At 35.4% G+C, this 23,382-nt stretch overlaps 1 protein-coding gene across 6 annotated transcripts in view; it reads left to right on the top strand.

The window, feature by feature from the left end:
- CASK (peripheral plasma membrane protein CASK) overlaps positions 1-23,382 on the top strand; it is a 304,568-nt gene that overhangs the window by 225,525 nt on the left and 55,661 nt on the right. For 4 of the 6 annotated variants that reach the window (XM_089104332.1, XM_089104334.1, XM_089104331.1 and 1 more), the window contains 2 exons: positions 1,650-1,748; positions 5,692-5,848. In XM_089104332.1, the coding sequence (XP_088960458.1) occupies positions 1,650-1,748; positions 5,692-5,848 (256 nt within the window). The remainder of the gene's footprint in view (positions 1-1,649; positions 1,749-5,691; positions 5,849-23,382) is intronic. The other 2 variants (XM_089104335.1, XM_089104333.1) reach the window with 1 other exon arrangement.

The raw sequence follows: 23,382 nt of genomic DNA, 5'->3' as shown, positions 1-23,382 counted from the left end.
TTGAATCCTTCTGTGATGAAGAGAGATTTCTCTTGAAGAGACTATTTGTTATTTTTCCTCAAAGGGGTTTTTCAATTTACTTCATCTCCTGTTCTCTGTCTTCTTAAAGCCAGGCGCTTTTGATAGATGTGACAGCATCTATGAAGTATGGGGTAATTGATTCTAATGCCTGAATTATTAATATCCTTAATAGTGATGCCTCCTAGATGATACTGTTGCGATAATTGAATGTGGTTTTCAATTCGTATACAAAGCTAAATATTTTAGTAAATCAGACTCTTGGAGCTTCGTTTTTAGAGTTTCAGCACTTAGTGTCAAAAGGGTTGTGATGGACGGGGGGGGGGCAGCACTTTGTTTTATTTTTTGACGTCACACTTCTATGTTATATGTTACGTTTTCGATTTAGCGTTATAAAAAAAAAATACTGATTTGATTTAGTTTATGTTTGTTTTAAAGAAACACTCGAGATAAAGCAAAATTTGGCATAGGTAAGGAATTTTGAAGGAAGATGTTGGTCCGGGAGGTGATGCGGAAGGGGAGATAATGCGTTGATTGATTTGTGATTTTGTGCGATTAGATTATTGTTTGAACTGTGTCTAAAAGACCAGTCTCATTTCATCCCAAGTTTATAGATTGTCAACCGGAAATAGATGCATCTGATGAGCTGACCTAACTGAGCTTTAGAGAAGGTCTATTACATTTATAATGTAACTGATAGATATGTTCAGGTGGTTACTGGTTTGTATAGGAAAAACTTGACCAAAAGCGAGCCGTGTGCTGGATGGTCGTGAAACATAAAAACCAACGAACGTGTAAAAAATGTATGAATTGCTGAATTTAGACTCTTAGTTGGCGGATTTTCACCTAGAAGTGCTGGGAAGACCGAAGTGAAGCGTTAACTGGCTGGGGCTGGGCTATGCCAGAATGATAAACATAACTATTTCAGTCTGAGAGCCCTGGGTGATATATTAAACAGGGACTAAAATTAAACAAAAAAAATATAAAAAAAAAACACCGGGATTTTCAATCAAACGGGTTTTGATAATGAACAGTAACTAAGGAGTGACTCTTTTTGTCAAAACTCTAAAAAGAGGGATTTTCACAACAGCGTATGAAAAAAAATGAGTGTTTTCTATGTTGATTTTACCCGTCGAAAGTTATTTTTGTAAAATTTAGGAAAAGGATGCACAACACCGCTACAAAGGGAGTGATCTTTTTGAGTTATTTTTGTCTGATAATCCAAGAGTGAAGGCTCCCATCTACAGAGAAACGACATCAGTTTTTTCCCATTTTTTTATGTTGATTCTTCGCTTATACTATGTTTGCCATTAAATTTGAAATTAACTACTTTTTTCGCGATACATTCATTCGTCAAAGTGCTTGTGTAATTTTTGGTATTTCGTTTTTTACTTTGAGTAAAATCAATAACACAGGACAAAATGCCGAAATTGAGACAAATTTAAAAAGCTTGTTCCTATATTAAAGGCATTGTACAGTTTAATCAGTTTAATATATTACATTGTGCAGTGTATTTTTGAACGAGAAGATGGTTTGATAGTTCTTTGTTCCAAACTGCAGCTCTTTCTTCATCTTATGCGTAGAGTATTTGACAGTTCGGTGAATGGTTTTCTTTTCTACTTCTTTTCTAGATATTCGTTCGAGCTCAGTTTGATTATGATCCGTTAGAAGATGACCTGATACCTTGCGCTCAAGCAGGTTTGTCTTTCCATTGTGGGGATGTCTTACAGGTATAGTTATCTATCTATCGTTTTTTAATCATCCTAATACAATAACTAAAATAATAAGTCTTTTTTTCTAGAATTGCGTCTATCTGCTTAGAAGAAAAGAATTATAATTGGTGTTCTGTAAATATATAGGGTTTCCGAAGTCTTTTCCTGTTATAAGTAAATAACATGCACCCGCAATATGTAAAGTTATTTATTTAAAATATTTAAAAAAAAATGTTGGTAGAGTAGTCAAGTTTTTCAAACAGTTCGTGGTAAAGAGCTGTAAATAAGGAGTGACGCGCCTCAATAGTAACCGAAGCTCTAAAAAAGGCACTTTTGATACCAATAGATATATCAAAATAATCGGCTTATTATGATGATTCGAAATATAAAAGTTTCATTAAGTTTAATTGTACCCATCAAGGGCTACGAGCCTGAGAAAATTTGCCTGATTTTCGAAAAATGAAAGGTAACACCCCTTAAAAGTCAAAGAATCTTAATGAAAATCACACCATGAGGCTCAGCGTATGAGAGAGCCCTGTGGTTTAGGTTTCTACCTCCTATCTGCAAAATACGGAATTCTGTTGTTTTTTTTTTGCTAGAAGAAGGATCACGGACGCGGATTTATTTGTTTGTTTTTCCCGGGGATGATCGTTTTGACCTAGTGGTCTTATAATATCGGAAGAGGGCTCACTCGAACGGAAATTAAAAGTTCTAGTGCCCTTTTTAAGTAACCAAAAGATTGGAGGGAAACTAGGCCTCCTCCACAAAATTGCGACAATTTTTTCCCAAAATTGTCCCGTCAAAATTTTGAGATAACCATTTTGTTCAGCATAGTTGAAAGTCTGAGTAACTATTCCTTTGGATATAACATGATTCCTCCATAGACACCCCCCCCCCCGAAAGGTCTTTGTTATAAAATTTGTCCATTGTTTACGTATAGTATTTTTTATTGGGAAGTATGCAGACATTTTGGGGTAAGGGTGGCGAAGTTTCTTCTGTTTTTTTCTTCCATGGGGGAATTATCCATGGAAAATGAAGTTTACAGGGGGTGAAACTTTCAGGGGAAATTTTAAATTAGAGGAATTTGCCCGAATTCCTATTCGAAATTCTTTTTATGTCTTGCTTTCTCTTTTCCGTCTCAATTGTACACGTGGAGATGTTAAGGACAATTTTCCGGGGTAAATTTTCACCTAGATTGAATTGTCTAGAGGACATTTCCGTGGTGTGGGGGATTTTTCCGTGGAGGTGGAGCCATATTTCCTGGCATTATTTAAAAAACGATCAAAAATTAAATTTAAAAAAAAAGTTTTTTCAAATGTAAGTAAGTAGCAACATTAAAATTTAAAACGAACATAATTTATTACATATATGAACGGGGTTTCCCCCTCCTCAACACCTCGGTCTTACGCTAAAGTTTGAATTTTGTCCCATTTCTTTAAAAACGACTCCTAAAACACAAGGGTAGTTTAATTACAAGAACAAAAAGCCTTTTTAAAAGTACAGAAAAAACTTTAGCGTAAAGAGCGAGGTGTTGAGGAGGGGCAACCCCCTTCATATACACAAGGATCTGTAATTTAGCTCCTGTAATTCTGAGAATGCTCAATTTGTCCTTTGGGAACACTATTTTAAAAACTCGGTCACCGAGTCTCTCAGAGACGCGGTTGTCATTTGATTGCAGTTAATAATGAAATATCTTTGAAAAGACAACAAATTGTCTGTAGTTAAAAGAAAAGCGACAAAAAGGATCAAAAAGTTCGTGGTAATGAACCTTATAGTAAGAGCGACCCGGCTCAATAGTAACCGAAACTCTAAAATATGGAATTTTGATACCAATAGATTCATCAAAAGAATTAGATTTAATGTACATATACTGATATTTAGTAATCCAAATGTTAATATTATTTGATTTATTAAAGTTATAAAAGTAAAAATATTTATATTTTTTCAGTATAATGCAAATTACGTTCTGGCCTTGGGAAGGCATAGGGGTTTTGCGCCCAACTTATGTTAATTTCTGCTCGTTTTGAAGTTCTTTACTTTCTTTGAAAAACTTATTTTGTGGAATTTTTTTTTTAATTAATATATTTGAAAAGACAACAAATTGCCTGTGGTTAGAAGACAAGCGACAAAAAGGATCCAACAGTTCGTGGTAACGAACTTTACAGTAAGAGCGACCCGGCTCAATTTTTTTCTTGGGTAAGAGACTTTCATGTAGGTCTAATAATAACAATAATAATTTATTTCTTACTCACTTACAAAAGGGAAGAAAAGTGGAGTACAATAAGAAAGAAAAAAAGTTATAATCACCACAAAACACAAATTAACAAAACACAAACGATTTAAAAAAGAAAACAAGAAAATATCGAAAATTTGGTAAAAGATGTTGGTTAACACGATTACTAGGACCAAGAGGGATTGGCGCATCATCAATTAAATTCCAACTTACTCTTTCCACGGAGAGAATATTTTCTGTAGCTAGATACTGACTAATTAATCTTTGGTTTCGAAATGACTATGGTAAATAGAATATAAATTCATAATAGCGATAATCATCTGCCCTGACCCTCTTAACTTCGCTTTATTTAATAACATTAGCTTCTTAACGTCTTAACGTCGTCTTTATTTAATAGGATATAGATCCCCGTAAAAAATGAAACGGTCTTTCCAAATTTAGAAGTAAGATCATCAAGTTTTGGTAATAGTGACGCAAGTCAATCCCAGTCACCTCCACTATAAGTCTGTGGATCTAGAAGCATGTACTTTACCGTTGTTCTGAATTTTTTTTTTTTTTTTTTTTTTAATATGATCCATGATGCCTCAATAGAGTTTAGTTACGATTTTTCCAAATTTAGAATTAAGATAATCAAGTTTTGGTAATAGCGACGCAAATCAATCCCAGTCACCTCCACTATAAGTCTGTGGATCTAGAAGCATGTACTTTACCTTTGTTGTGAATTTTTTTTCTTTTTTTTTTTTAATATGATACATGATGCCGCAATAGATTTTAGTTACGATTTTTCCAAATTTAGAAGTAAGATCATCAATTTTTGGTAATAGCGACGCAAAACAATCCCATTCACCTCCACTATAAGTCTGTAGATCTAGAAGCATGTACTTTACCGTTGTTCTGAATTTTTTTTTTTTTTTTTTTTTTTTAATATGATCCATGATGCCTCAATAGAGTTTAGTTACGATTTTTCCAAATTTAGAAGTAAGATCATCAAGTTTTGGTAATAGCGACGCAAATCAATCCCATTCACCTCCACTATAAGTCTGTAGATCTAGAAGCATGTACTTTACCGTTGTTCTGATTTTTTTTTTTTTTTTTATGATCCATGATGCCTCAATAGAGTTCAGTTACGATTTTTTAATAACATCATGAAACGACAATAGTTTGTCACAACCTCATTTGTAATAATTTGCTTCATTTCAAAACTCATGGATAAAAATGCTCAGTTGCCATTTTGGGACAGATTCCCTGCTCGAATTGTAAATATTTCCCAGGAGGTCATCTTCAAACTCCTTTAAAAGCAGTCCACACCTGTTTGATTTGTGTTGATTAAAAAAATAACTGTAATATATAAAAAAAAATCTGTTGAAAAGTACCTGTAGTAAACTGTAGAAATAACAGCTATATAAAATAACTGTATAAAAGTCGTGCTTGCAAAGTTAAATGACAGAAAAATGCAATTGGAAATGAATGGATGCTTATGTTATAATATTTTTGGACACTTATAATCAGCTTCATTGACTTGAAAATCCAAACCCCCTAAAGGCATGTTACAACGAGGTAATACAATTGATACAGTAAAAGGAATACATTGAAGACTGAATTCTTAAATCTTGTCTATTTGAAAAAAAGAGAAGTAGAATATAATGAGAATATCTTCTCAAAAATTAGGATTTTTTCTCGTAGTACTTGTTCGCTTTGATCGATTTAGAACTTGTTATCTCTTTCTAGATTATTAGTAAAGATGATGGCAGGTGGTGGCAAGCTCGTAGAGATGCGGACGGTCCGGCTGGTCCTGCTGGATTAATACCTTCGCCTGAACTAATAGAATACCGCTATGCCTGTTCAGTACTAGACAAAGGGAAGAAAGAACAAGGTAGGCTTATTAGTAAGTCGATTAATTTTATTGTTTTTTTATGCTTGAAGTTTGGCTTGTACCCATAGTTTCGGCAAAGAAAAATCGTTACTCACTTTTAACCTTTCAAGACTTCTTTAAAACTTTCTAAAAACAACTTTTATATCAGCTAGAGAGTACTTTTCGACTTTATCTGGTCTCGCAAATCAGGATATTTCTGCTATAGATCTTGATGCTCTTTTATGCCGGCTGTATATGGTATTCTGCTTCCTACGCTTCGAGTATAGTTACCTCAACATATTGCCCCAGTTCTTGCCTCAGTGGCTCTAGTCCAAACCAAGCAACAGACTTTAAATCCCTCAACTTTAAACCTCCAGAATATAACTGGGATAAAAGACAATGTTGTGGAGAAACTTCAAGTTTCATCTTTAAAATAACTTAATTGCAATTTCTGAAAAGTTGATTTTACCTGTTAATAATTTAGTTGATTGCAGGAACAATCTTTGCAGAAAGAAGGAGTTCTGTATTGTTTTTGTGCATGTCCGGTACATTTACTTCAGGATCACCTGTCTAAAACTCGGTAACTCTTAGAGATGGAAATTTAAATATTACTTCTGTATGAGAACCGTAAAATGGGGAAGAAAATTTTTGCAAAAGTCCTTCAGTTTTCCAGAAAAAATGGAAACCATTTTTTTCGAGCCTACTAAATAGTATAGACAAAAAGCCAAAAAAAAACTATCCTTGGCCCGAGAGTAAACTCTTGGGTATGATGTAATGTCAGGCTCGTGTAGAGTATGAACTTATCACTGAGATGGCAATGACAGAAAAATCTCTATCTCTTCTAGATTTCTAGGAAACAATTCTGGAATGGTCGCTATGGCAATTCCAAATGCCGTTCTACGTTTTTCATTTTGATCAAGTTAATAAAACTTCTTGTCCATGTAAAGTTCAGTTCCTGAACTAAACTGAATCAAGTTAGCTGCAATCTGACTCATGCGGGGTGGGGAGGGGGTTTCCAGATTTTTTTATCTGCCCATTTACTACAAAAGGGTGTTGGATCTCTGCCAAATCAATAGGAAGTAAAAATCAACGGTCCGTGTTTTGCTTTTCGATTGTCTGGGCATAATATGACTTCTGCGGGGAGAGGAAGGGGGAATGTCCCCACCTCTATAGGAGATGGAAGGGGGGATGTCCCTAAGATTGCTGAATATAACCAAATTTGGTGAAAAGTAAGAGCGTTCTAGTTGTACTTCTTGAGGTCCATGCATGATTTGACCAATGTGGGAGGGAGCGCGACATCTTCCAAAAAGGACTACCGGGTGTTAGTTAAACATTGCGGAAATAAGATTTGATGTGTAGTTAGACTCTTTGGGTGCCCTGGCTTTATTCATCCTTTGGGAAAGGAAGGGACTCCATCCTGTCATCAGGATATCAGCCAAAAAAGGGGCTCGAACATCCACCAAAATTTCCAAGAAGTAAGAGCTAGTAAGGTAGTTAAGTCTAATAGGCTGGAGGGGGAGGCCTAAATTCTTTTAATCAGGGTAAATAAGAGAAAAATTGATCTCAATAAAGTTTAGTCCGAAGTAAAAGTAAATATCCAAATTGTGTTTGTTCGGGATCTGTATCCATCCTGATGTCTATGGGTGTGACTGGGTATTTACATTTTTTGTTTCGCGATATCTACCAGAAAAGATTGTCAAACCTAAAAAAAAGATGTCATTTTGGTGGCTGTATTCGAGTATGAAACTTTAGCTACAACCGATTGCTAATTTTGATTTGTCGTAGGGTAGGACCGCGTTGGCGTCAGTTTTTTGGTAGTGCGAGTGAAGATTTCAATTTAGGGTCGCTGGAAAAATGCTTTAATGCAAGAAATTGTTTTTCGGTAACTGCCGGTTTACATAAATGAATTATTACTCATCATTGTAATAATTTATTTTACATTGTCTAGAATTTCAAAAAATTAAGTATAAAATTAAAAAAAACTCTAAGTCATTATTATTTTGCCGACGCTACTTATCTTCTTCCCATGTCTTAAAAACGAAGCAAGGCACCTTACAGAAGAAAAAAACACAGTAGACTTTTACTTTATTCTATTTAAAATCCTAAGAAAAGAGCACTGGAGCAAGACAGTTGTTTCCAATATGTCTGAAGTTTAAGTTGAAATATAATTAAAGGCCAAGCTCAAATTTTCTAAAGTCGATTTAATTTTGACACTAAATGATACTAATCACTTGCAGCGTGTCCCTGCTGAAAAGTGCGTGCCAATGGTTTTTGTTGTCTTGCTCCACACAAAACACTTGGTTACAATCGTTATCAAATATATTGCAAAAACCATTAACGATTATAAATTTTTACCATTTTTACTACTAAATTTGGCATCCAACTGTAAAAAGGTGTCCAACTAACTGACCTTCAGAATTTGATCGGAAATCCCAAGTCCTAAAATATTATTGTTTTAAGTGATATTCCACCTGATAATTTGTCTTTTCTGATCATCAAATCTAAGGACAATTTTTTAACGAGAAATAAATAGTAAATTTAGAGCTGAAAACGAGCATTAATGAGTTTATGTAAGATATCAAAATAAAATCCATGACTTAAGAAAAAGAAACGAAGCTTAAAATTAATAGGATTTACAATTAAGTCAAACTCAGAAGGAATATTGATTACTACAAATAAGTGTAGTGTTACCCTCCCCTCCCTTAATCCTCCCAAGTGGCTAGAGTGTCAATCAAAAACTGAGCAATAATCCACTATGAGGCAATTTTGGTTGTTCCTGTCTTCGAAAAAGTTAATTTAGGGCTGGAATTGGGTGGGTATGCCTTTTAAATGTCATATAATTAAATTAACTATCTTGCTCGAATTGTTTTATTTAAGTCAAATATCCTACCTAACACTTTTTGTTTTGTTTGTTTTATGGGAAAATAAATAAACGTTTTACGAGTTATGTTTTTGATAATCGTAAGAAATAATTTGCAATAAATGTTTCTTATCCTTTTCCTTTCTGTTTTATAAAGTCATAACAACAGCTAAAGAAACATGTTGCCCCGCTTAAAGGGGTTAACCCTTGTTTTTCAAACATTAATACTTTTTTTGTAATGAAGTTATTAACACGTTACTACGCAAACGGATCTTCTTAAAATTGATTGAAACACTGTTTTATAAAATAGTGAAACTCATAGGTTGTTGTGAAAACTGCAATCCACGGAAAATAACCTGGGATAAAAAAAAGATGATTTTTTAATGACCCTTAGTTTTATGAACTTAGGAATATTATCTGATTATCAGGTGTACAACTACGTTTACAAGTAGCTAAAATTGGACCAAAAATGCATGAATCAGAAGGACACTTCTAACTATTTTCATCTATGATTGAAGATATAGTCTCAGTTTTATTTATAATGACTTTTTGATATGAATGTGGCATTTTGTGCTGTGATCAGTAATCTGTGTCAGATTCCCCTAGAAGATCAATATTCCTCTCTGTTCTAATATGGGATTTAAGATTCAAACAAGAAGCTTTTAGCAAAAATCTTGCCGGACGTCGTACTCAGTGGAAAGAGATTAACAAACTAATATTTTTCTTCATCAAATAGAGAGTGAATTACCTTGAGAGTATCAGAGGAAAGTGTTGAGTAAAAAAAAAAAATCAAAAAAATTACTTATAACTAAGAATCTCGCTAGCTCAAAAATATTGTTATATTTAAAATGAATATTAAAATATTAAATGATTAGTTTAAAAAATATTAATTAATTTCTGTGTGTACAAAACTAAGATAATTTCTTAAACCACATCGGCCTGACATAATATAAAGAAGAAAAACGAGCAAAAATGGGATTTTAAAAGGCCAAATGAAAACATAACATAAAGAAAGAAAATTGAGCAAAAATGGGGTTTTAAAAGGTCAAATGAAAACATAACATAAAGAAAGAAAAACGAGCAAAAATGGGTTTTTGAAAGGCCAAATGAAAAATTAAAAAAAAACTGTTTTTGCTCGTTTTCTTTCTTTATGTTATGTTATGTCACGCAAATGTGGTTTAAGAAATTAGCTTCGTCATGCTTATGGGGAGCATTCTACCAATGAAAAAATTTCATTTGGCCTGTAAAAACCCCATTTTTGCTCGTTTTTCTTTCTTTATGTACAAAACTTTAAAATAATATCTGCTATGCTTATCAACAGAAAAAACTTTTCCTTGCTTCCTAAGTTGCCCAGCAAGGTTATCTGCAGGCTGAGATAAAATCCAATTTTGAGAAAACAAATGCGTAATTTCGTCAGAAAATCACAAAATAGAATAAGTTCCTGCGTACAAGTGCCAAAAGGCAAATCATATGGGAAATACGACAAATTAGAACAAACATAAACATTCTAGATTTGGAGGATATTTGGGCTTCTTGTTTCGCCTGTTTTATGTTGATTGGCTACTTCAAAATTTTCATCACTTACATTTTAGCCCAATTTAGGCTAACAATATTCGTTTATTGCACTAAATGACAGAAACCATTTTTCTGTGAGGTGATCACTTTCGTTACTTAAAATAGAAATGAAAATATGAAAAAATACCAATTCAAGTGAGTCGTCTTTCTTTATGATACAACAACTGACTTGATACGACCGAATCTGGCTTGAATTATAACAAATTGCAGTAAAATTGTTTTTATAAATTGAGATCTTGTACGAACTTTTGCAAAGGGGTAGATTTTATACGTAACTTTTCAATAGTTTTTAATTAATTAGTAAATATTTGCAAATAAACATTTGCATCCTCGGGTCTTCGTAACAACCAAGACTGGGTCCAGGTTAAGTCCAGTATGCCTTGAACCCAAGTTTTGTGAAAATGAGTAAGAATGAGGAGGAGGAGGGTAAGTTGAAACACATATTTGGCAACAATAAAAAAACCTTCTGTCAAAGAGCTTCCCTTAGCTGAGACAAAACACTAGTTCGTACTTGGAAGTATGCTCGAAGCGAATGATACTTGCAAATATCGCTTGGTGGTGGAAGCGTTTTTGCCTCTACATGCTTCCCAGAATTCCCAGCTTTTTGAGGAATTTCCTGTAGCGGACCTGGTCAAGACTTGTTTCATTTTCAGCAGCCTTAAATAAGATAAGCATGGCCTTCTCTACAGCTTTTCTAATGTCGTCTTTTGTAGAAGCTGAATCTAGGAATAGTCCGGCAATATCCTTGAAGTTTTTCTTCTTTTTTGTGTGGTTCAGTGGTTTAGGTTTTCCTATGCCATAAATTTGTGAAATTGAATCGAACCCGAGAAGGCATGGAGGAACAGAATTTGGTCGCAAATGGTGTCATCAAGTTTCAGTTTAGCTGCCAATATATCCCACAGACGGCCTCCAGTTTTCTGTGACTTTGACTCGGAATATCGCTTTAGGCTCCCACCTTGGACCCGAACATCGTTTGCGTTTATTTGTTATAGTATAATTGATTCATGTATTGCCATAACAAGTATTGTGAATTTTAACGATTAATTTGTCAGGCGACAGGAGCCATATAATGAAGTGGTAAGATAATGGGCACATTAGATAGTAAATGTTTGTGTTTATACTCGTTCACTTAGAAGTCTTTTTCTTTTTATTCTGTTTTTTTTTTCGTATATTTGATTGTCTTGTATTTTGCGAAGTGCCTAATTGCTGTCTTTGTTATTTTGCTATTTTGTTTTCTCTTACTGCTCCGTCTTGTTGCTTTTTTATGACGGGTTTTCAAATAAATAAATTAAAATATCGTTTTACAGTCTCGCTTCGTGTGGTACAGTAAAAGGACTAGTAAGTCCGTATCTTCTCCTATTAAGACAGTGGGTTGGTGTTCTTCTGGCTCCACCTCACATCATCACAATCATCAGGTCAGCATCGCCTGGTGACTGATACAAGTCATATCTTGCTTCATTAAGGTAGCTGGACAGGATGCTTATTAACCCCTCCTTATTTTTTGTCCTACGAAGGAAATCATCTTTTTTTACTAAACAAGATATCTGTAACTGAATGCTGATCTCCGGGCTATCATTAAACCTGATCCTACCCTCAAGTGTAAAGTCTTTGATTGAGGGTCCAGATAAATATACGTCAAACACTATGATAGCGCATCCATATCCTCGCTTCACATAGTCGACGTATTTGGTGCAGATATATGCGTACATGCTACATTTCTCCCAAGGAAAACTATGTAGAAGGGCCCCACTATCTAGTACATACTGAGTTACATCCAAACTTTTAAGCACGCAATCTGTCTTTTGTTGCAGACCTTCAACTTCGCGCCAGATCCTATTGGCAAGCGCTGGTTTGTTCGCCAACCGAAGGAGACTTTTCGGCTCAAATAACGAAGTTGGCGGGAAGCAGAGCCTTTGAAACATCAAAGCAGGGTCAACGGTAGGCAGTTCTGCTGCTGACTTCAGGTTACTTTGCACTCTCATAGTAATAGCAATTTCTTTCTTCCTGAAAGTATAAATGTTTGCGTATTTTCCAGTCATATCATTCAGGATATTCCCACCTATTGGTATAGCCTTGACTACGTCCACCTGCTCACTCACAATCTCTCCAGTTGCTATATTCTTGAGAAATGACTCCTTTGTGAAAGGTGAAAAATCCAGGAGAAAATGGACAACCTTGTGTATTAGGGATGTTAAATCAAACCCCTAAACCACTTCCTAAATCCGAAATTGTCTTTCCAGGACGGCATTCTTTACATTAACCTAAATAAAACTCAAATTTGTGAAAGAGCTAGAGCGGCATCTGGCCATGACGAATTGATTAGGTTTCTTAGAATTGGTACCTTTTTGTGTTTTGTTTTTGGACGCTGGATATTGTTCAAATGAGTCTTCTCCCGAAATTATAAGACCGCGGGTTCGATATACTTACTATATACATAGTTAAAAAGAAAAACAAGGGGGACACATAAGTAGTCCTTCAGCTATTTCAGGATTTTTAGGGGTTTTGCCGAACGGAAATCTGGTTCTTTGGAATCGGCCGTAAAAATTGACGTTCGGACGTTAATTTTTACGAAACGGACGCTAACAAGTAATGTAAATCGTTAATTTTCACTAACCTTGATTTTTGCTGCTATTTCTGCAAAAATTTGAATCATTTTTAAGGAGTCCAGGGTTTTTTTGGAAACGATGATAAAAAAAGAGTTTGGCAGTAATGATTTATTGGTAAGTTAAATCGAGATAAAATTTAATTTTTATAACAATAAATTATAAACTGTTGGGAAATAGTTAGTATATGGTGAGTTGAACATAGAGCGTAGGTTTAGTCCTTTAGGGTTAGAAAGCTCGATTTATTTCTCCTCTTACCTAAAACTACAATCATAAAGCCTTCTCTTATCGAACGTATGGTTGTATGAAATTAGAAGAGGGCTCTTTTGAGTGTAAATTGCTAGGTGCCCTTTTGGTGCCCTTATTATGACCTGGAAGCCACTGGGCGGTAGGTAGTCGTTTCTTCTTCCTTTTTGTTCAGGGATCCCGTAACCCATCGTGGCCAAACACGATGTGGAATCGAAATTGAAGATAGTATTTACATTGAGAAAGATTTAAATATACAAAACTATGGTTCCAGAGAAAAGCTAATGCTTGTGGTCCCAAGGGCTAGGGCCCAAAGCTATGGATAAATACTTGTTATAGGTATATAATTGACACTTAAATTTTAGGAGAAATGACACTCCTTACGACCGTTTTGAAGTCAGAATTTTTTACAGATACTATAACCAAAAGAATTTTAATATTTGAAATGAATTAATATTAGAATTTCCAAAACTACTCATATGGTTCAATTTAGATCAAATTAAATAAGCGCATAGAATGTGAAGCCCTACATGTATCGTCGTTTTGTGTTACTAACTTCCTAAAATATTTCAAAAAAAGCTTTTCGAAGAAAAGTAATTAGCCGCACTAAAAACTAAAATAAACACAGATAAAGTAAGGTAATAATTCAACTCAAAACGAACAGAAACTACTATGAACAAATTAACGTAAACCAAACGAACTGAAATTAAAATGAATGGTTACATTCATCAAATTCAGTATTATTCGAGTTGAACACTAAGATAACAGGTACTACTATAAATAACACAATGGATTCGTTAAGGAGTAGTTTTGTGCCAATAATTTTTTGTGGATATTTTCACTATAGATTAATGGGTGGATAGGAAGGCGAATTTTGATTTGTATGAATTGGAAATTCGAGTGATTTTTGGTGTTCTATAGGTTTGAAGCTATCCTGACCCCCATCCTGTGGATTACTACTACTACTAACAACTCACCGCAGAATTAAGTCGCCCTCTTTAAACCCTCCCAGGAAGTTCCAATTTCCTTTAAATCTTTCTTTATGATATCCTCCAACCCCAAGCGCGGACCACCTGCTTTCTGTTTAGCCCTTGACGGTTGGCCGAAAAGGACAATCTTTGGCAATCTGTCATCCGCAGACGTGCCCTAGCCAACTCAACCTTTATCTCATTATAGCCCTAGAAAGTGGGATTGAACCACACTTTTCGCACAGCCTACTGTTTGAAACACGGTCAGTCAGCCGGGTACCTAGAGCAATCCGTAGGCAATTTCTCTGAAAAACATATAGCAAATGTACATCCGCTTTCCGGAGCGCCCATGCTTCAGAGCTATATTTGACCATTGTCATCACTTTTGAACGTGTTTTTCCATACTTGGAATTACACGTATCTTCTCCACAATTAAATAAAAAAACAAGTTTTTTACTGAAAGTAAGGAGCGACATTAAAACTTAAAATGAACAGAAATTATTCCGTACATGAAAGGGGCTGTCCCTCCTCAACGCCTCGCTCTTTACGCTAAAGTTTTTTAATGTTTTAAAAAATAAAGTTGTGAGACAGAGTCAAACTTTAGCGTAAAGAGCGAGGCGTTGAGGAGGGGATAGCCCCTTTCATATACGGAATAATTTCTGTTCGTTTTAATGTTGCTCCTTACTTTCAGTTGAAATAAAACTCGTTTTTTTTATTTAATTTCTGACAATTTTTGAATTAATGCAGCTAAGATTTTGGCTCACCGTACATGGATAGTTTAAACGAATTTTGCATATTAACTTTCTTTTCTTTTTTTTTTGGCTAAATGGTTTTCTCGAAATTTTGTCTTGATGTAACTTACGAATTAACTTACGTAACGAAATTCTATATTCGTATGTTTTTATTACGTATATTAGGGAGTTCGTCCCCTAGTCAATACCTCGCTCTTTACGCTAAAGGTGGAATTTTGCTTTGAATCATAAACCCTTTAATCCCAAACGCCGGTTAAATAGTATAGATAGCCCTTTTGAAAGTACTAAAAAAACTTAAGCGTAAAGGGTGAGGTATTGACTAGGGGGCGAACCCCCTCATATACGTAATAATTTATGATCATTTCTTAAATAATGCTGGGAAATCCGGCGCCCCCTTCATAGAAATGTCACTTCTCCCAAGGAAACATCCTTCATGTAAAGTTCCTGCCCCGTAACCCCCTACTCCGACCCCTCCCCCCTACCAAAAAAAATCCCTCATGAAAACATCTGTATACTTCCAAAAAACCAATACTATATGTAAACAATGGGCAAAGTTTATAACTTGCAGCCCTTCCCCCGGGAATTGTGGGGGATTAAGTCATCCTCAAAGACATATTTATTACATTTCCGATTATGCTAAACAAAATTGCTATCTCAAAATTTTGATTGGGTGACTTCGGGAAAAAAATGAGCGTGGGATGGAGCCAAGCTGCCCTCCAATTTTTTTGGTCACTTAAAAAGGGCATTAGAAATTTTAATTTCCGTTCAATTGAGCCCTCTCACGATATTCTAGGACTACTGGATCGATACGATCACCCCTGGAAAAAAACAAAAAAAAACAAATAAACACGCATCCGTGATCTTTCTTCTGGCAAAAAAAAGTACAAAATTCCACATTTTTGCAGATAGGAGCTTGAAATTTCTATAGTAGGGTTCTCTGATACGCTGAATATGATGGTGTGATTTTTATTAAATTTCTATGAACTTGTTTTCCCCCTTTTTTCAAAAATAAGGTAAATTTTCTCAGGTGCGTAACAAATATGCATCCTTTGGACAACCTGGATGCGCGTAACGTCTTCTGATATTTTTCAATACGACCTAAATATTTGAACTTAATACCCTTTGCCGTTCCTAAGATATTGCAGTTAGGTCAACATTCTTCTAGACATTTCCCGAAAGTTTAAACTTAAATACGTATAATTGTTCCCAAGATATTGCAGATACCCCTTTTGAGAACCTGGATACACATAGTGCCTTTTGGTTTAGTTTCAAACTCTCTGAAATTTTCACCTTAATATCCTTAGCTACTCCTGAGATATTGCAGGTTCACCCTTTTGACAACATGGATGTATATATTGTCCTTTGACATAGTTCAACACCGTCCTCAATATGTCCTGTAAGTTTCAACTAAATACTCTTAGCCGCTTCTGAGATATTTCGAATCTAGCTATGATCGCTAATGTAGCATGAAAAGACTGTAGTATTCCATGCTTTTTATGTATTCATGCGGCACTTTTTAATTTTTTAAAGCTTTTTTTCACTTGCAACATAATTTTGATTGCTTCTTTTTAAACGCAGCGCACATGCCTGAATGCATTGTTGTGTGTGATGCGCATTTCTTACACAGAAACTCTCGCTTGATTTGAAAAAAAAAGGTAAGCATCAACTTTACTATTTATTTGCGAATATGGCATAAAAAGAAGTTTGCTGTGGAAACAAGTCACGGATCAAAAAGTTTGCATTTTTGAAGTTCTTTTTTTAGAATTGGGCTCTAAAAAAATATATTTTCATCATTTACTTATTTTCCACAAGTTTCAACTTTGAGCAGTGTAGATACATCGAAAATAAACCTAAATATTGATTCATGTATCTCGCATTGTAGAGATAGAGAAAGTCGATCAATGAAAAAATAAAAAATAAAAACATCAGAGGTTTTGGAAAGAAAAGAAAATTTTCTTAGAAGTATGTTCTAATTAAGAAAATGTGCAAGTTATATTCTAAGGAGGAATATCGTCGATGCTTTGGCTAAGAGCATTTCTAGATTTGTTAGAGCATTTTAGATTGAAGAGCGTTTTAGAATATAATGAGTTAGATTTTATTTTCTTTGGCTGAATGGTGCTTTTTTGTAATTTTTTTCTTTTTTGAAGGTTAATTCTTTTATTTCAGCTAAATACCACTAGGTAAAGATAGAAAGTCAAGCGTACTGGTTCTTACCGGTCTTTTGACGGGATCCAATGGGACATGGTTTGGTCTTTTTAGACCCGTAAAGGCTTCGGCAATTGGTACTGTTCTAGTTTTATAAATGTCGATGTCTTAGTCTTGTTGATGTTTTAGTCTTGTCGATGACAGGAAATCTCTCTGTGTCAAAGAAGATGCTACTGACTTCCACAGCTCTCTAATGACAAAATAGAGTGTTGGTTATCTATGATTCGGTTATATTAACGAGGCTCTTGAAAATTGAGAACTCCACTTGTATTACCATGGGTGAATTCAAAGTTTATATTCATTTTCGTATCTTCCAGATTGAACAAGCGGAAAATTTAGTTGAATCAGAGCCATCTTCTTGTATCATATTCTTTTCTTATTTTAATAACATATTATTTGGAGCTAGGCACATTTAAAGCAGTCTACATGCCGCTAACCTTTTAGTAGCTTTGAATAACGAGAAAGATCACACTGTCTTTCCATTCTTCATAGTAAAAGAAGATAAAGACGAATTTTGTTAGCTGTCTTCACGAAATTTCTCGTTATCCTCTTTTTTTTTATCTTCTTACGTTTGCGGCGCCAGGTATTATTGAATATCTAATTTGCGGCTAGTCTTTTATCAAGGATTCCTGGGAAAATATTAGGGATTTCTGTTTTGTACCAGTTTTAGTCAGTATTTTTTACTTCGGTATTGAACTTCACCTTAAAAATACAGTCAGATGGCAGACAGAATAACCACTTCACGGAATTTGCGTTCCAAGTATATGTACAGTGCCAAACTAAGCTGTTTATAAGTTATTTGTTCCTACCATTTCCCCCTTCATGTGATAAGAGTGCATATTCTCACCTTGACAATTCGTGGCATAAGGAGGGAGACATTTTCAAAAGGGAAGATTTTGGGTACTTGTGGATGATTTTTCCAGCATCGGGGCTGCTGCTGCCTGCCCTACTAGCCCTATTTCATATCTTCTGGAGTGTTGCAAAGAGTATTGCGGCAGTCCCATTATATATAGGTCAGGTATATTTGGTAATATATCTTATGAAGGACTTGTAGATAGGGATGATCCTGCTGGATGGAAGAAGCCTTTGAAACGACAATGTAGATGCAAGCTAGTACAGGAGGTTTTATCAAGAAAGTTGCTCCAATAAGTATCAGCTTAGGAACACAATATTCACACCTGTTAATAAAAAAAAAAGCCAAGATTTTAGAATAACATGCCCTTTTTCTTGATTGTAACGTCACGCTTGTATTTCAGAAGTGGAAAACTGAAATGACAAGGAATGGGTTTCAAATCTTGTGTCAATACTAATTTGTTCCAAACTCTTGCCTACTAATACCTTGTCTTTACATCTTCTGCCAGATTCATCTTACAAATAGGAAAGCATCTGTTTCAAGCTTCCATCTTTTCTAATTTCAAAAGACCACACCTTATATCTTAATCCGTATTGGTCAATCACAAATTTTATGCTTGAAAGTCCAAAATTAATTAATTCGAGAAACTACAAACAGGATTCATAATTGGCACTGTAGTCGCGCGAGCTTAATCGACAGTAGAGAGGGGGGTCCGACTCGTGTCACGCACCCCTGCTGCCACCTACAACTTTTTTTGCACCCCAAATATGGGCATAGCCTTCCTAGGGAGAAAGATTGCGTAATCGGTCAATGACCTCTTTTTCCAAGGTCAATTTATTTGATGTTTCTATGTGTGATAACTCCGGGACGAAGGTTGCACCTGCGCATTGAATTCTAACGGGAACAATGCTATTGATCTAGGACTCGAGGGGGAAGTGAATTTCCGAGAACTTGATTGCGTAATCGAAGGGGAAGTGAATTTCTGAGAACTTGATTGCGTAATCGAGGGGGAAGTGAATGTCCGAGAAATTGATTGCGTAATCGAAGGAGAAGTGAATTTCCGAGAACTTGATTGCGTAATCGAAGGGGAAATTGTTGATTCACGAAGAGGGAATTAAGAAACAAACATGGCTTCTTTAATCTGTGATTTACATAATCGCTAGGGGAAATTATTGATTCACGAGCGTGGGGAATTAAGAAACAAACATGGCTTCATTGTTGTTTGGTTAGCTTAACCTGAGAAATTGATTTACATAATCGCTAGGGGAAATTATTGATTCACGAAGGGGAGAATTAAGAAACATTAAGGCTTCTTTAATCTGTGATTTACATAATCTCTAGGGGAAATTATTTATTCAAGATGGTGTAATTAAGAAACAAACATTGCTTCATTGTTGTTTGTTTAGCTTAACCTGAGAAATTGATTTACATAATCGGCGGGGAAATTGTTGATTCACGAAGAGGGAATTAATAAACATTAAGTCTTCTTTAATCTTTAGTCATGAGGGATTTATTTATTATTGTTGTTTTTGTACAAGTGCATGCCATAAACCACGTGGTGCTGTCACGAGTCAGAACACCTGTGCTGTCGACCTCAATTCACCTATCGTGAATCAATAATTCCCCTTAGAAACAACAAATTAATTTCCCTTTCTTGACAGATCAATCAATCAATGACATCATCTGTCAGACTTTAAAAATTTTCGCCTAGAAACATTTCTCCAGGAATAGATCCAGGTCATTAATGTCTTTGCCTCGGGAACAGTTCTACTGGTCGAACTCCAAAGGATATTAATAACCAAAAGCCATGGAAACAATTAGGCAAGAAACATCTTAGCGATGAATTGTTTTAGCGTGCGAGAAGGTTTCCTATTAATTTGAAATGCGTTAGCACAGAGATGCCAATAACAAAGGAACACGCTGAATTTGCGTTTAGGGATTATTTGGGCGAAACCGTTTTAGACAGGTAATGGAACTATTTCGGCGAAACAGATAGAGACATTTTAAAAGAATATTTTTGAAGAGATTTTAGAAGAGAATTTAATGGTGAAACTCTGTGGTCGTTATAATACACAAGTTTCATTTGAACAGTGTTGTGAGGTCCTCTAACCCAACCCCAAAGGGTTCCAATCCTCATACCCCCACCCCGAAGGAAGCCCCCCGGGCCTCCAAGGTCCACCGGGCTCCCCAAGGCCCGCCCCCCGGACCCACATGTCCCCCAGGCCCCCAACTGCCCCCCGGACACTCAAAGGTCCCCCAAGCTCCCAAAGGGCCACCGGCACCCCCAAAGGCCCACCCCAGACCCTCAACGGCCATCCCCGGGCCCCCCAAAGGCCCATCGAGCTCCCAAAGGACCAACGGGGTCCCAAAGGCCATCCACCGGTCCCCAAATGTCACCCAGACACCCAAAGGCCCTCCCTGTGCCCCAAAGGCCCTCCCTGTGCCCCAAAGGCCCTCCCCCGACCCCCCTCCTCCTCCTCCCACCTCCTCCTCCTCCCACCTCCTCCTCCTCCTCCCACCTCCTCCTCCTCCTCCTCCTCCTCCTCCTCCTCCCACCTCCTTCCTCCTCCTCCTCCCTCCTCCTTCTACCTCCTCCTCCCACCTCCTCCTTCCTCCTCCTCCTCCCCTCCCCTCCCCCCCCATTCCCTCATCATTTTTTATACTTTTTTGTGCATTGAGACACAGAACGACCCCCTGCCCCCGGCCCCTCCCCCCTCCAAAGGTCTGATTTTTTTCAAAGTTCATTTTGAATTTCTTTCATTGAAATGCAAGAGTTGGAATATTTCAGTAGTGTTTGGTTGTGGTTTACCTTGTCACAGTTACATTTTCTTGATTTTTCAAAGTTCATTTTGAATTTCTTTCGTTGAAATGCAAGAGTTGGAATATTTCAGTAGTGTGATGTTGTAGTTTACCATGTCACAGTTACATTCACTTTATTTTTCAAAGTTCATTTTGAATTTCTTTCGTTGAAATGCAAGAGTTGGAATATTTCACTAGTGTGATGTTGTAGTTTACCCTGTCACAGTTACATTCCATTACTTTTTGATAGTCCATTTTGAATTTCTTTCGTTGAAATGCAAGAGTTGGAATATTTCAGTAGTGTTTGGTTGCGGTTTACCATGTCACAGTTACATTTTCTTGATTTTTCATAGTTCATTTTGAATTTCTTTCGTTGATATGCAAGAGTTGGAATATTTCAGTAGTGTGATGTTGTAGTTTACCATGTCACAGTTACATTGACTTAATTTTTCAAAGTTCATTTTGAATTTATTTAGTTGAAATGCAAGAGTTGGAATATTTCACTAGTGTGATGTTGTAGTTTACCCTGTCACAGTTACATTCCCTTAATTTTTGATAGTCCATTTTGAATTTCTTTAGTTGAAATGCAAGAGTTGGAATATTTCAGTAGTGTTTGGTTGCGGTTTACCTTGTCACAGTTACATTTTCTTAATTTTTCAAAGTTCATTTTGAATTTCTTTCATTGAAATGCAAGAGTTGGAATATTTCAGTAGTGTTTGGTCGAGGTTTACCTTGTCACAGTTACATTTTCATGATTTTTCAAAGTTCATTTTGAATTTCTTTCGTTGAAATTCAAGAGTTGGAATATTTCAGTAGTGTATGGTGGAGGTTTACCTTGTCACAGTTACATTCCATTAATTTTTCAAAGTTAATTTTGAATTTCTTTCGTTGAAATTCAAGAGTTGGAATATTTCACTATTGTTTGGTTGTGGTTTACCTTGTAACAGTTACATTCCCTTAATTTTTCAAAGTTCATTTTTAATTTATTACGTTTAAATGAAAGAGTTGGAATATTACACTAGTGTTTGGTTGCGGTTTACCATGTCACAGTTACATTTTCATGATTTTTCAAAGTTCATTTTGAATTTCTTACATTGAAATGCAAGAGTTGGAATATTTCAGTTGTTTTTGGTGGTGTTTTACCTTTTAAATGTTAAAGTACCTTATTTTTTAAAATTAAATTTGAATTTCTTTCGATGAAAGTCAAGAGTTGGAATATTTCAGTAGGGTTTTGGCGTGGTCTACCTTGTCACAGTTACATTCCCTTAATTTTTCACTGTTCATTTTGAATTTCATTCATTGAAATTCAAGTTGGAATATTTAAGTCGTGTTTGGTTGCGGTTCACCTTGTCACAGTTACATTTACTTGATTTTTCAAAGTTCATTTGAATTTCTTTCATTGAAATGCAAGAGTTGGAATATTTCAGTAGTGTTTGTTAGTGGTTTACATTGTCACAGTTACATTCCCTTAATTTTTCAAAGTACATTTGAATTTCTTTCGTTGAAATGCAAGAGTTGGAATATTTCAGTAGTTTTTGGTTGCGGTTTACCTTGTCACAGTTACATTCCCTTAATTTTTCAAAGTTCATTTTGAATTTATTTCGTTGAAATGCAAGAGTTGGAATATTTCACTAGTGTTTGGTTGTGGTTTACCATGTCACAGTTACATTTTCATGATTTTTAAAAGTTTATTTTGAATTTCTTTCATTGAAATGCAAGAGTTGGAATATTTCACTAGTGTTTGGTTGTGGTTTACCATGTCACAGTTACATTTTCCTGATTTTTCAAAGTTTATTTTGAATTTCTTTCATTGAAATGCAAGAGTTGGAATATTTCAGTAGTGTTTGGTTGTGGTTTACCTTGTCACAGTTACATTTTCTTGATTTTTCAAAGTTCATTTTGAATTTCTTTCATTGAAATGCAAGAGTTGGAATATTTCAGTAGTGTGATGTTGTGGTTTACCTTTGTCACAGTTACATTTTCTTTATTTTTCAAAGTTCATTTTGAATTTATTTCGTTGAAATGCAAGAGTTGGAATATTTCAGTAGTGTTTGGTTGTGGTTTACCTTGTCACAGTTACATTTTCTTGATTCTTCAAAGTTCTTTTTGAATTTAATTCGTTGAAATGCAAGAGTTGGAATTTTTCAGTAGTGTTTGGTTGTGGTTTACCTTGTCATAGATACATTTTCATGATTTTTCAAAGTTCATTTTGAATTTCTTTCGTTGAAATGCAAGAGTTGAAATATTTCAGTAGTGTTTGCTTGTGGGTTACCGTGTCACAGTTACATTTTCTTGATTTTTAAAAGTTCATTTGAATTTCTTTCGTTTAAATGCAAGAGTTGGAATATTTCAGTAGTGTTTGCTTGTGGGTTACCTTGTCACAGTTACATTTTCATGATTTTCAAAGTTCATTTTGAATTTCTTTCGTTGAAATTCAAGAGTTGGAATATTTCAGAAGTGTTTGGGTGTGGTTTCCATTGTCACAGTTACATTTTCTTGATTTTTCAAAGTTCATTTTGAATTTTTTTCGTTGAAATGCAAGAGTTGGACTATTTCAGTAGTGTGTTATTGTAGTTTACCCTGTCACAGTTACATTTTCTTGATTTTTCAAAGTTCATTTTGAATTTCTTTCATTGAAATGCAAGAGTTGGAATATTTCAGTAGTGTTTGGTCGTGGTTTACCTTGTCACAGTTACATTTTCGTGA

This window comes from Artemia sp. Qi Xiang Cuo, chromosome 18, assembly GCF_049724085.1.
Source record: "Artemia sp. Qi Xiang Cuo chromosome 18, ASM4972408v1, whole genome shotgun sequence".
NCBI classification, from domain to species: domain Eukaryota; kingdom Metazoa; phylum Arthropoda; class Branchiopoda; order Anostraca; family Artemiidae; genus Artemia; species Artemia sp. Qi Xiang Cuo.
Note: the sequence above shows the minus strand (reverse complement) of the source record. Positions and strands in the feature narration are given on the sequence as shown.